Genomic DNA, 14,575 nt, shown 5'->3' with positions numbered 1-14,575 from the left:
TATAAAACCAGCTAAATGCGAGTCAGGTCACGCACAGCACTAGCTAGCACTTTAATCCCTTAAGTAGGTAATGCACAAAAATACCATAACGATACCCCGCACCATGGGATAGACGATAAAAATTCATCCTCAACAGAGAGGTGGGTTCCATTCCCAGCTCGGGTCACTTGGTGATTTTATTTTTCTAAATTAACCCAAGTCTGACCTGCTGGTAGTCGACGGTCGTGGCTAGTTACCGTCCTCGTACCAAGAAAGACGTACCGCCAAGCGATTTAGCGTTCCATCATTAAGTAGGTATGGGTGGAATAAACTTTTACCTCTTCCAAAGTTCTAAAGTTCTAAAGTTGCAGCGATGTGACATCGCTCATTTCCAAAGCAATTTCGTTGTTCAAATTGTAATAAAACTTGTCATAGGCGAATATTACATCGACGAGTATAAAATAGCGGAATCACACCCCAAGTGAGATCGCGCACGACAGCCGTAGGCTACAGTCGCGTAAGCCCCATAGATTACAGACTAACTATCTGCTGATAGTTTGATCGGGTTGAGATGTAGGTAGTTAGATGTTGTCGCCGGTCGCCGTCGCTAGGAATGCTACCTTAAAAGGTTTTTTAGTGCACATAAAATTATTTCCGTACGTAATGCGACTGTCCTGACCTGACTATGTAGTGTGTTCAGACAAAATGAGGAACATAGACGATCATTATTTTCCTTCCAAGCTTAATAATTTATAATGAATAAATAAATAAGTAATATTTAACAAGAACGATTAAGAATATTCTACATAAAAAAATCTAATGTAAGCCTTTATGTAGAATCGCTTTAAAGTCATTAACAGCACGGATAAACTAATAATAATAATCTGTCAACCAATTAGATGACCCACTTGTCCAGAAGTGGAAAAGCATCGCTTTTAGAAACAGATTGCAGAAGAAACTCATTAAACCACAAGGTTTAGGTACAATTCGTATTCCCTGACGAAGTTCTTGCACTCAAAAAATTAACAGTTTCGATTTTGTAAATGTTATATTTGACGGAACAAGCATACTTAAGTCCCACAAGATGTTAACTGGGCCTGTATCCATGTGGTACGTCAATTCTACAAACTTTCTACAAACGCTAACGTTTCGAAAACTAAAAATGTATGACACTGACAGATCCCATCGATAACTTGATCATGTGGTCACATGATTAAGTTATCGTTGGATCGATAGCAAATGTCATGTCCCTACCTTTTTTAATCCTGGTTACCCATCGCTCATAATCAAAAAATACTTTGCAGGGCTCACATTGAGTAGATACTCGACCAACTATGCACTCCCGTAGCTCTACGCCCTTAACCTGTGATTTCAACATTCATACAATGTTGTAAACCCGGATGTTTTGTTTTAAATTCTGTACAAGTTAGCCCTTGACTAAAATCTCACCTGATTGTAATTGATGATGCAATCTAAGATAAAAGCTGGCTAACTTGTTTGGAGTTTCCGTCTATTTACTTCCTTTAGTCTGTGAAAGTACGATGTCTAGCTGTCTAGGTACTGCACGTCTATGTTTTATTTCTCTGATGCGACGTTGTAGACTCAAATAAAGTAAATTATAGCTCTGAGCCCAAATAATAAACATTTCCTCTATGTCGCCTTTATTTTTGCAATGAGTTATTTGTATAAAGACTCTATTATATTATTAGGATTTAAATACTAAACATAACAATATATCAAGTTAAAAAAAGATTCCTCTAATGTATAGGTAGTACTAGCGTACGCCCACGACGTTGTCTGCGCGGAATTTTTTTTCTAATACCTGTCTCAGTTTCCTTATGTCCACTCTGCTTCAAGCGTAGGTACTATTACTCAGGTACCTTCTCACTTGATCAATTCACAAAGTTGCATGAAAATCGGTCTATTAGTGAACGACGGAACGTTTCATGATTACGCCTAGATGCTAAGGTGTGAGCACTGAGCATCCCAGCATGCCGTATGTTCAAAGGTTCCAAGTAAAATTCAATTTTTTTTTTTTAATTTTTTTTTATACTACCTCGAGTGCTCGGGAGTATTTCCCAAAACTCTAGGGTTATTCTTTAACAAAAATTTATTTAAAATGTTCAAGAACATTTGAACATGCAATTTCGAAAAGGGCACATGTCTGAAGTTTAAAATGTCCAGGAATTAAAAATAAAACTAATTATTTTCCGGTTTTATATATAAAAGAAACTTACATTTTGGTGTTAATTAGCCTTCGAAAATTACTAAATATTATTTGTTTTAAAATTAATCTAAATAAAATATTTTATAATTGTGAGATGTACCTACCTACTCGTATGTAGAGAACGACATGTGCCCTTTTCGAAATTGCATATTCATTTGTGTTCTAAAATGAATATTTTCGGAGTAAATAAAGTAAAAGTAAAGTTGTTCCCAATGCTAAGCGGGGAGCAACTATTTGACAGGTTTTCACGATCTACGATCGATGGGTTTTCAGTCATGTACCGTAGGTAGGTACAAATGTCATTGATCACACCCCAGTTAAGTACCTACGCGTAGGTAGGTCCAATTTCGAGATCCGACAACAGTTATCAGTTTTTAAACATTTTATCAGAAAATAACAAGAAACTTCCCTCGCATTGATCTGTCAGCCGCAAAATACCATTGAACTAACACACAATATTTTACGTTACGTACAATCTTATACGCTTTTGCAAATAGGTATCTTATCAATAGGTACATTTGTTTATTGTTAGCACAGTCTTAAATATTTTATGTTAACAAATGGCTGACGTGGCAAATAAACAATCATTTTGAAACAAGTTTTTAAACTGACTTTACTTGCTTTATAACATTTTACATACATTAACATTTACATAACTAATACTTTTAGAAATGAAATTTGGTAGAGAGGTAGTTTAAAGATAGTAAACATCCGTTAAGTACGGATTTCGCGAGAGGGCTGAGTTGAAGAGGGCCAAGGGCGGCCGAAATCGCAGGCGTTCATTACTTTTATTCATTACATTAATTAAAATTGTTGTTTTTAATTTAAAACATACACACAAACGAATAGGTATATAGCTACCTTTTTAGAAACAATTTTAGATTCGCCATGTCTATTTCAGTAGTGAAGACAACGACCAAGAAGAAGAAAGAAAAAAGTCAGACAACCTTTAGTTTGACGTGTTGGTAGGGGCGTAACTACCGCCGTATCTGCCGAAACAATGACACGGGGCCCCGGACTACAGGGGCACATTAAGGGTGAAAGCAAAAAATAGTAATAAATCCAAAATTAATCTCAATTTATCTGTTGTTTCCCGGAAAAAAAATAACATAAAATTCTGCTAAAGAGTTTCAGAATTTGCCGCTCGTCTATTGGGCCCCCCAACTAATATTGATACAGGGCCCCTTAATAGAAAACTACCCCAATGCGTGTAGGCTTAATTTATGTTATACATACTAAGTTATAAGAGTCAAACGTCACGAAATCGCCAACAATGTTTTTAGCGGTTGAAAAAATTGTTAAAATACACAATTTTTAACATGACTTTAAAGTTACAAAATAAAACTTTTTTTGTCACCACTGCCGTGTAAACCCAAAACACTGTATCTCAGAAAACCCAGTTTTGAGAAATCGGCGTTTAAAAGTTTTTTTGCATTTTGGTTGATTTAAGCTACATTATTCTTATAAAATGTGTAGTATTAGGTATCAATCGAAAGATATTTTTGTTACCTATATAGCCATGTAAGTTTTAGGGCAATCCTGTAAATACATTTGCAATAATCTTTATAAACTTGTATTGTCATAGCAAAGGCTTAACAAATTAAGCTTACTTGTCAAACCAAAACACTCTATTTATAGTTACAGTTTCTTGGCTTTATAAGTAGCTCTTCAATATGTTTAACTGAAATACTGTATTTTTTGTGTTATTGTTCATAGACATATAGTGGACGGGCTAACATGGCAGCAGGGCTTTTATCTGTTCTGAGTTTTTGAATGTATTTGCTAACTTCCATGTTCAACCACAGGTTCATCACATAATATGTCTGGAGGGCTTCCTATTGAATCTTTGGTTCTAGAACAAGAGATTGTGTTTGATGTATTATTATTTAAGTGTATGTAGAAATCTGTAGCGAAGTTCATGATATCTTGTCTGGTTTTAGTTTCAGTATCAAGTTTTGGATCCAGGTTTTGTGTGTGGTCACTTCTTTTTTTTTTGAGGCTTTTTTCGTGCTTCTGTAGTATTTTATGTTCTCTATTGTTTTGTTAGTGTTTGTAGTCATTATTGATTGATTTTCTTGAAGCTTTAAATAATTGTCTCAATTCTTCTGCCATTTCTTTACATTTTTGTTTTGTTTTCATAAGTTCAGTTCGTCTTGTAAGAAGAATATGCATAGCTTCACTGTCTATAGTATTTAGTTCTGTATTATTATATCTACGTGGGAGGCTGGTGATGATAGTGTCAGCTAGTTTGTTGTAAGAAAATTGGATATCTTCTTCTACATGTTGCATTTCCGGCTCGTATATTTTAAAACCCAGTACTCTAGGTTGGTAGGGCCATAGCACCTCTACGTTTCTTAGCTTCGATCGGTGATTAGACAAAATAAAATCGATTTCGTTTCTTACTTTGCCGTATGGCGAGAGTCAGATCCATTTTCGATTTGCTCGAGCTTTAAAGAGTTCATAATTGACATTCTATGTTCCAATGAGTATATCTCCTCCTTCGTTTCTCTTTCCATGTCCGAATATTCCCATCACAAGGTTTTCTATTTTGGCCTGGCCAACTTTTGCGTCAAAATCACCGATAACGACGATGTTTTCTTCTGCCTGGCTTTGAGCAATCCGAAGCATTTCGTAGAATGAGTTGATTTCTTCATTTGCAGAGTTTTCAGTTTGTGCGTATATTTGTAGGTGTTATTGTAAGCAGTTGGTTGGTTGTCCGTATTTCAATTTTAGTAGCGCAACTCGATTTGAATGTGCTAAAAAGCTTGTTATTTAATATCTAAGTTCTTTTTTTTATTAAAAAACCAACTCCATTCTGGCCGATTGTTTCACCTTTGTAGCATAATATGTATTTTTGATTGTGCAGCCCTACATAAATATATTGCATGTTAGTTCTATAATTTTTTCTGTTTTTTTACAGATATTCGTTAAATGTTCCAATTTTGATAGTCTGTTGGGGCTGTTTAATTTTTCTGGTTGTTTTTTCATCGCTTGCTTGATTTTCCTGGGGTATGGCTTGGGGGAGGGCTTAGTGGTATTAAAGGACTTATATCAAAGCGACATTCGAAAATAAACTCTGAATTCTTATAGTAGTTGTCAACCTCTGGTCTGTTTGACCGTATCTCCTTATCGTATGGCCTGTTAGCTTCAGAACATTCTTTGTTATTAATATTTTCCTATTCAATCAAAACATGGTTTAATGTTGACGCCATCGTGGAATAATTATAATGTTGTATATTGCTTTGTAATCATTTTTGCAAAAGTAAATTACCCGACGCACTAATATCTTTTATAACCTAACTGTAGCGTTCACTCACACGCATTGCCAAACGGCCACTGAATGTAGGAACCTCCCGCAGGCTAAAATGCTCTACTTGATGGCTCAAAAACTATTGGCTAGGGAGAACACTGTAACTTTTGTTTCGCGAAAAAAGTAATGCCAAAATACTGTAACTCAAATTACAGTTTTATGCTTTTATAAACTATGACTTTTTTCGAATTACAGTCTTGTTGGTATACTCATATCTCCATAAATATTTAAAAAAAATCAAATTTTTTTTTATTGGGATATAAAGCTCATCAAAATTAGTCAAATGAGCGCTATAAACCCAAAACACTGTAACTCAAGTTACAGTTTACACGTCAGACCAGTTTGTATTAGTTACATCATGGTTAAATTAATGCTCCAAACGATCCTTAACTACTCCAGTTTATGTTTGTTCCAGTTAACGTTCCCAAGCAAGTAAACTGGGAAAAACTGCGGTTTTGATTAATATGATTCCCAAGTGGAACGTAGCCCTCCTAGACCATTCAGACAGAGATTCTCTGTCTACGACATACCATAGACATAATGGAAGCCTGGCAAAAAAGATCGGAGTCTTTGATTTGACATTGACTTTTGACAACTTCGATTTTCAAATTAGTCAGCTTTCAACGGTTTTCCAAATTGTTTTGAATTTGATTTGTCCAGTTTCTAGTTATTGTTTGTATTGAAGGAAAAAATAAAAGTTATTTAAAAATAAGTAGGTAAGTACAACTGACAATAGGAATATTGTTATTAAAGTTTAAATAAACAATAATACAATAGGTATACCTACTTTAATCAATTTTAACCTACGTCACGAAAGGTTCTGAAGTATTTTTACTATAAGTAAATAATTTCAGAATGTTCTAATGTTTCCAATGTTGTTTGAAATTTCAATGTACACACATCCCACTAAAACAATACAATTGTTGCACAGTTAATGCTAAATGCATGTAAGTACCAGCTTTTTATGGCGGCCGAAGGCGGATGAAGTTCAAATCATGATTTTCATTTTCGACTACTTTAATAAGGGACTAGCGTAGGCTGTGTGTTGCTCTGACACACTTCTGAATCTAAGTATTACATGTATCTGCATCTCATTTTGCTCAGGCAAGCTGCACACAGAAGTCTAGTCTAGTCATACCTAGAATTTCTAGTGATTGTTTAGTGGGCAGTGTTCTGTTATCAGTCCTTCCTCATTCTTGGGACTTTTCCACGCTTGGCTACAAAATTGGCTGTTGTATGTATGTCCATTAGGTGCCGGTACCCACTGCAGTCAATTATCAGTCCTATAACAGTTTCCAGTGTTTACTTAACACACACAGGTCAATGTAGAAGTGCCTCTTATGTGTTTTTACTACCAACTAGCTGAAGCCCCGTGTTTTCACTGGTGTAGTTCCTGTTCATATGGGAATACATTGATAAAATATAGCCTATGTCACAAACTAATAAGGCTGCTTGCTATTTTTGCTATAACTTATAAACTTTACCCCTTGATAATATTGGATGTTGTATGTACTATATGTGCATTACAGATTGTAAGATGTCAAGTTTAAGGGCGGCATCGCCCGCTCATTCGTTGGATCTGAAGTCACCACGCCGTCAACGGTCTCGTCGCACAAGGAGTGTAAGCTCAGCAGCATCTAACACTTCAGTGCGCCTTACAGCAGTCCTGCAAGATTCATTCCAATTGTCACCTGTGCCAACGGGAAGATCAATGCTCAATGATGGGACACACATTGATGAACCTGCCAGTAAGTGTGGCTTTTACAGTTAAGAAACTATATGATTATTATGAACCCATATTCGGCTCACTGCCGAGCTCAAGTCTCCTCTCTGAACGAGAGAGGTTAGGCCAATAGTCCACCATGCTGTCCCAATGCTTATTGGCAGACTTTACACACACAGAGAATTGAGAAAATTTTCAGGTATGCAGGTTTCCTCACTATGTTTTTCCTTCACCATTTGAGACATGTGATTCTTCTTTTTCTTGATCTAGCAGCTCTACAGGTCTTCACGAGGTCCCTGTATCACTTTGACAGTTTCTTATAAATTGTGTTTGCAACTGACTAAATTTCCCCTCCAATACTGGTTGCCGCCAGTTATAGCAGCAGTATCTTAATTGGGATGTGTTTTACCTCCTCCAGGTTGCTTTTATGTATTAGACCTCTTATAATCTCTTAGTAAATTTATACTTACTGACTGTTGTTAAATTTAAGTTTCTTTTTTGTGCTAGATTGAAAGCGATCATGAGGAAAGTTAGTTTAGTTTGAAAATGTCCAGAAATTAATTTATTACTGTGAAGTTGCACAGTAAAATATATAGTGTACGCCCGCGACTTCGTCCATCTTTAGAGCTCCTTAATCCAACAATCCAACAAAATCTGTTCTATTCGGATATCACAAAGAATCTCCCTTCCAAATTTTATTTTTCTATGTCAATTTCACCTTTTGTTTTTTTATATTTTGATGGAAATTTTGACATTCTTTTATATTCATGGCTTCACTGATTTTATCATAAAATTGTTAACATCAAATGAGGTCATCACTTGGTTAAAGTTCAAACTTTATTATTATTAATTTATTGTTTCATCAATTTGTTAAAGGCCAAAGTTGGTGGAAGCAAATAGATGCCAACTCCAGAAATTTATCTGAGATTATGGAACAAAGAGACAATGAAGCAATTGTGAAAGATACAAATATTGCAGAGATATTTGATTTTGAAATCTTAAGGTGAGTTTACATGAACGGGTTGCATACTTGGAACATTCTCTGAGACTTGTTTTAAGTAGTTCTGAAAAATAAAATTGAAAGAGAAATCCATTCAAATGCTTTTTGTTGAAAATTGTACTGTAACTACTCTTAAACCAGTCAGGAATCCCATCTTAACTTTTAAATATTCTATAAAACATGATTTTCATATTATTTACAGCCAAGAAAATGAAAATATCAGTGTAGATATGCCAGAAAGCAGTGATGGTGAATCTATTCAAAGTATAATTATTCCTCAACATAAAATATTCAGAAATCATGATGACCAACCTCAAAAGATGATAAAAACAAAACTAATCAACAATAAAGAAAATTTAGTTAAGACGCAAAAAAGTTACTTTGATCAGACAACTACAGACCAGGAAATCAATGTTATACCAAAAAAACTTTTTAATCAGGGAAAACAGAAAACAAAACCTGTGTTCTCTACAGCACTACTTAGTGCATCAGCAAACAAAACTATGAGTAAAAGTCCTGAAAAATCTACAAAAGAAATACATGGTCAAGTACGTAATCTTTTTAGTAACAAACCTGGTGCTAAACGTAAACACACATTTGGTGCTTTTCTTTTGAATGACAGTGAAGATGATATCCCAGATATACAACCTAAAGTTTTCAGATTCCCGAAAAAAATAGAAAACTCACAGATATTGAAACAACATAGAAGGTCGACTTCTCATAGTTCAGTCCATTCATCTACATCTAATATTACTGATGTAGAAATGGATGAATGGGAACATCTTCCTTCATCAACAATGGTTGAGCATCAGTTTGATGTTGGTGAAATAACAGAAGAATTACTTGTAGTTAACAGACAATCTCAAACTAAAAGAAACAGTAAGGTAACAGATGCTAATGAATCTCCTAAAGAAACTTCAATAAGAAATATGTCAATACATGTAGAAGATATTCCAACTAATAAAACAATGAATAATGAAAATTTACACACATCCAAGAAAATTATTCAGGCACAAAGGTCAAACAATTCAAATGCCAAAGATGCCATTAATACAAAAGTTCAAGAACTTCAATTTACTAACACAACTTCTCAAGTTCTAAATATAGCAGAAACTGGCAGTAATTTTGTGATAAATGATAATAAATCTTTTAAAGAAACTTCAGTCAGAAATACATCTAAACATATACAAGACATTTCAACTAATAAAACAAGGAATGACCAAAATATTTTAAATAAATCCAAAGAAAATATTCAGGTTCATGGCAACATTTCAAATGCCAAAGAAATCTCTGTGAAAAGTAAATCAAAACTTGTAGAAGATATTTCAAGTAATAAGACATTAAATGAAGAAAGCCTTTTAAACAAATCCAAGAAATTAATTCAGGCGCAGACATCAAGGAATTCAAATTCTAAAGTAATTCACACAGAAGCTAAAGAGTTACAATTAATTAACACAACTGCTCAGAGTTCAAACCAATCAAAAAATAACAATAAACTAATGATAAATCAGACTAAATCTCAAAGTGAAACTCCTGTTGAAAATGTTTCAAAATGTGTAAAGGATGGTTCTGATAAAACTATAGTCGAAGAAATTATTGAAATGGACTTGGATGATAATGAAAATGAACAAACACTTATAAATGAATGTCCGGATGATTATGAAAACTTCACTTTAGTATATGAAGATGAACAACTTTCCGATGTAAATGATAAGGAAATACGTGATAGTCAAAGACAAGATGTCACTGAACACGAAAACGTAGAAATGAACGATCAAATTGAAGAAGAAAATAAAAATAAAGTAGATAATCACGAAAAAGAAGAATATACACAAGAAAACCTCGAAGAAAATAAAAGTAAACAAGAATATAGTAATCCAGACAATTTTGAAAATAATGAGGAAGAAAATGAAAATGTTGCTGTCAATATTGATAAAGATGGACAAACGAATGAAAACCCAAATAAATCACCGAACGTGTCTTACGACACTACTGGAAGATTCAGGAAAAATAAACGCAATACTAAATCTCCGGAAGCTGTGTTACACGATAAAATTAATCGAGAAGAAATATTCTCTAGTCTACGTCACAATAAAACGTTAGTAAGATCAAAAACCATTATTAAAGACCTTGATGTACAACCGAGTTTTGCCTCCTATAGGGAAAGTACAGGACTAACAGATGGGTCTATAAATTCTAGCGCTGAAGGTTCAGGTTGGGATTCGCACAGAACTACTCGTAAAACATTACGGCAAACTTTCGGAAAAGATTTTACGCCGAGGAAATCTATGCGTGCTCTTGTTATGGAACGATCGGCAAAACGACAAACCAATCCAGATCTTGAATCAAATAAGTCCAAACGTCAGACCAATTTTAATGAATCTACAAATAAAACTAGACTACAGGACAATTTGAACGATATTACATCGGGTACAATGAGAAGGCCTATTGCGAATTCAACAGAATATCCTGATTTTGAATCTTATCATGTTCAAGATGAAGAATTTGAATCAGACAGAGAAAAAGAGCAAGATGAAGAAATTCAACCGGCTAAACAACAAGGAAATAGTGAAGAATCAAAATCACATAAAGAACAACAGCAAGATAAATATCAAGAGCTTGCAGAAGTATACTCAGATAGGAAACAAGGCAAAAAAAACGAATCTGTTAGAGAACAACCAGAAAAAGCTGTAGAGTCTGAGTCTAAAAGAATACAAGAGCACGACTTTGAAAAGGAATCTAATAAAGAACAAGAACAAAGTGACGAAATAGAATCAGATAGAGAACAAAATCAAGAAAATGAACAATTAAAGTCTGATAAAGATCATGATCAGAGTAAACAGCATGAGTCAAATATAGAACAAGGGGTAATGGAAGATATTGAAACTGATAAAGAACAGAGTAAAGAATTAGAGTCAGATACAGAACAAGAGCATAATGAAAAACTTGAGTCTGACAAAGAACATGAAAAAAGTCAAGAATCTGAGTCAGATAGAGAACAAGAGGAAGAAGAAGAAATTATAACTGATAAGGAACAAGAGAAAAGCTATGAATTCGAGACAGACAGAGAACAAGATCAAGATGAAGAACTTGAGTCTGATAAGGAACAAGAACAGAGTCAAGAATATGAGTCAAATAGAGAACAAGAGGAAGAAGAAATTGTAACTGATAAAGAACAAGAGCAAAGCTATGAACTGGAGTCAGACAGAGAACAAGATCAAGATGAAGAACTTGATTCTGATAAAGAACAAGAACAGAGTCAAGAATATGAGTCAAATAGAGAACAAGACGAAGAAGAAGTTGTAACTGATAATGTACAAGAGCAAAGCTTTGAATTGGAGTCAGACAGAGAACAAGATCAAGATGAAGAACTTGACTCAGATAAAGAACAAGAAAAGAGCCAAGAATATGTGTCAAATATAGAACTAGAAAAAAGCGAAGATATTGATACAGATAAAGAACAAGAACAAAGTGAAGAAGAATCAGTGCCAGACAGGGAACAAGAATCAGATGATGAATCAGAGGACGCTTTATCATATAGAGAGCAAGAAGCATCTGAACTCGATCAAACTGTAGAGGGGTCTAATGACTTGTCAATGCAATTAAGGCAGAAAAACCTAGAAATGTTCGATAGAATCAAGCAAGAAAATGCTGAAAGGAGACGTAAAATGGTAAGTATGAATAGATAGAAATTGTACACACATGTAACACATTTAAACCGAGTGTAAAGTAAAAATTTATTTTAACTTAAAACACTTTTAAATTGAGTAATGTTTCTATATTGTTTAAAATTGTTTTATAAAAAATACTGACAAATATACATTTGGTACATAATCATTTAAATGACAATTTTGATTTGAAAAAGTTATATATTTTTATTTGTCAAAATTTTTTTAACTTTTACAGCAGGAACAAGTAATGAATTCCCTCAAAATGGCAAGGCAATATAACCCGTTCAAAATTCCCGAAATACCTAAAACAAACAAAGTAGTGAAAGCTATTAAGAAACCAGCTAAGTCAAAACCGAAGCCTTCTCCCTTCTTTAGTGAGCCGTTACCTCCAGAGATCTTAGAGGATATGAAATATAAACCCCCTAAGAGGTTTCAAGGAAAGAACGCCGCGTGGATTACTAAGAGACTGTACAAATATTTGGAAGATAAACTGGAGCCAAAGTAAGTTTTTCTGCATACAACACTGATTTTTTCTAGTGATTGTAACCCATTAGGACCAGGGTTAGGTTTTTCTTTTTATAGGAACAGGTTTGGAGCTTAGAACCACCGTCTCTCTGTTCTGATTCCCTGGTCCACGGACCAGTATATACAGACACAGCCACAGAGGTGAAAATATTTTTAATTTTGGGCTACTACATAGAATTTCCTGGAAAGAAATGTTTGCATAGCTCGACCCAGGACTCCGAAGCCACTGCCTATCTACTGATCCAAAGAGTCATTATTTCGTTTTAATCTCATAACTTAATTAGGTCTCATGATCATCATCATCATCATCATATCAGCCGATGGACGTGCACTGCAGGACATAGGCTTTTTGTAGGGACTTCCAAACATCACGATACTGAGCAGCTTGCATCCAGCGAATCCCTGCGACTCGCTTGATGTCGTCAGTCCACCTGGTGGGGGGTCTACCAACCCTGGGCTTTGTAGTGTGGAGTCGCCATTGTAGCACTTGGGACCCTAACGTCCATCGGCTCTTCGAACTATGTGCCCCGCCCATTGCCACTTCATCTTCGCGACTCGTTGAGCTATGTCGGCGTCTTTGGTTCATCTGCGGATCTCCTCATTTCTGATTCGATCACGCAGAGATACTCCGAGCAGAGCTCGTTCCATCGCCCGCTATGTGAATTAGGTTTACACAAACAAACAAATCCTATCAGCATGCCATTGTTTTCCTTTTGAGATATTAATATGAAAAAATGACATTAAAAAATACATTTTTATCGCCAGATACGATTATCGCGCTCGAGTCCGCGCAGAGAAGCTCGTGGAGAAACTCTATCACTTTGCTAAGGACGTACGCAAACTGCCGGTCGCGCCGCCCGCCGCCATCGACGACCTCAAGCGCGAGATGGCGCGCCTGTGCATCGTGAGCACGCACTACGACTTCTACTGCTTCTTCCACGACTTTATGCCCAGGGAAATAAGGATCAGGGTGAGTTTTGGGCTGACAAAACGTCCAGTTTTAATTTCTGCTTTATGTTTTACATGTATGACTTTATAACACCTCTTTATTTAATTAAACACGATATTTCAAGTTACGCAATTTTACCGGCAGTTCTTAATTTTCACGAAATTTCCATGTCTAAAGTAATATGTTTTTCAATTATAATATTTACTTGAAAAAAAATTACATTATTTTTGGCATAATGATGTGCAATTTTTTATGGCGTCATTACGTAAGACCGATAAACCGACTTTACAGACAACCAATTTTTTTTTTTTTCAGGTAAACCCTGATATTCTAAACAAGATACCAGCACCTAGAAGTATGTTTGCAGACATATTAGAAGACAATAGTTAAACAATGTCCAGTGACTCGTTTTGTACAGGAATATATTTTTTGGTAGGGTCGGTCTCCTGGTGAGATACCGAACTTTCAAAGGGAATATTCATTCCTCCACCAACCAAATGACATTATTTAACTAAATGACATATCCTAACTCGCCTACGTTTGCTTGTTTTTTGTTTTTGTGTTTGTTGACAAACAGCTGTGTTTCTGAGTTACGCGTTTTCTGTAATGTGTGCAAAACATTATAAAAACATGCAGATAACGAGTTCTAATCGCTACTATATCTGTGCGGTGGTAATAAATATAGACGTTGCTCAAAATGCCTGGTCTGCGCGGGCCCTTATTCCAAATACCTACGGATTAATGGACCCTTCACATTATGTATTAAAAATTATGAACTCAAGTGTACATATATAAAAATCTTTGTATTAAAATTCCCTAATTTAATTTTTAAGTGTTTTGGATTGTTGTAGACGATTGATTAATGATTGATATTATAATTACTAATAAATGATTACATTTTGTTTGTATGTTTTATTAGGTAATTATGCTAGCAGATTTACCTAAAGTCAATAAGTTAAAGCTTGTGCTTTTATTTCCAACATCCTAATATGGGCAGCTATTAATATTACCTAAAAATAAAAAAAAAATGTAATAAAACATCTAAAAAGAATCGATTCTTCGATTGGAACAGCAAAACATCGATCAAGTAATCGAAAATTCTGTGTAGTCTATAGCTTGGAAACTTCGTTCGTAACACTCCCGATGTTGCGCGCGGGCCGGGGAGCGTGTAGCGATGAACGAAAAACCCAC

The 14,575-nt window shown here is 35.0% G+C and overlaps 1 protein-coding gene across 1 annotated transcript; it reads left to right on the top strand.

Annotated features, from left to right (window-relative positions):
- Positions 1-6,096: 6,096 nt before the first annotated feature.
- LOC112043179 (putative leucine-rich repeat-containing protein DDB_G0290503) lies at positions 6,097-14,286 on the top strand. Its single transcript, XM_024078483.2, has 7 exons — positions 6,097-6,232; positions 7,046-7,264; positions 8,116-8,242; positions 8,442-11,910; positions 12,146-12,411; positions 13,201-13,405; positions 13,700-14,286. Exons 2-7 carry the CDS (start codon positions 7,054-7,056, stop codon positions 13,772-13,774), a joined length of 4,353 nt encoding a protein of 1,450 aa, XP_023934251.1. The 5' UTR covers positions 6,097-6,232; positions 7,046-7,053; the 3' UTR covers positions 13,775-14,286.
- Positions 14,287-14,575: the final 289 nt, after the last annotated feature.

This window comes from Bicyclus anynana, chromosome 15, assembly GCF_947172395.1.
Source record: "Bicyclus anynana chromosome 15, ilBicAnyn1.1, whole genome shotgun sequence".
In the NCBI taxonomy this organism is placed as follows: Eukaryota; Metazoa; Arthropoda; class Insecta; order Lepidoptera; family Nymphalidae; genus Bicyclus; species Bicyclus anynana.
Note: the sequence above shows the minus strand (reverse complement) of the source record. Positions and strands in the feature narration are given on the sequence as shown.

Coding starts and splice junctions, on each gene's coding strand:
- LOC112043179 (XM_024078483.2), top strand. CDS start 7,054: ATGTCAAGTTTAAGGGCGGCATCGCCCGCTCATTCGTTGGATCTGAAG. Junction 8,243..8,441: donor TTTGATTTTGAAATCTTAAG/GTGAGTTTACAT, acceptor TATTATTTACAG/CCAAGAAAATGAAAATATCA. Junction 13,406..13,699: donor CCAGGGAAATAAGGATCAGG/GTGAGTTTTGGG, acceptor TTTTTTTTTCAG/GTAAACCCTGATATTCTAAA.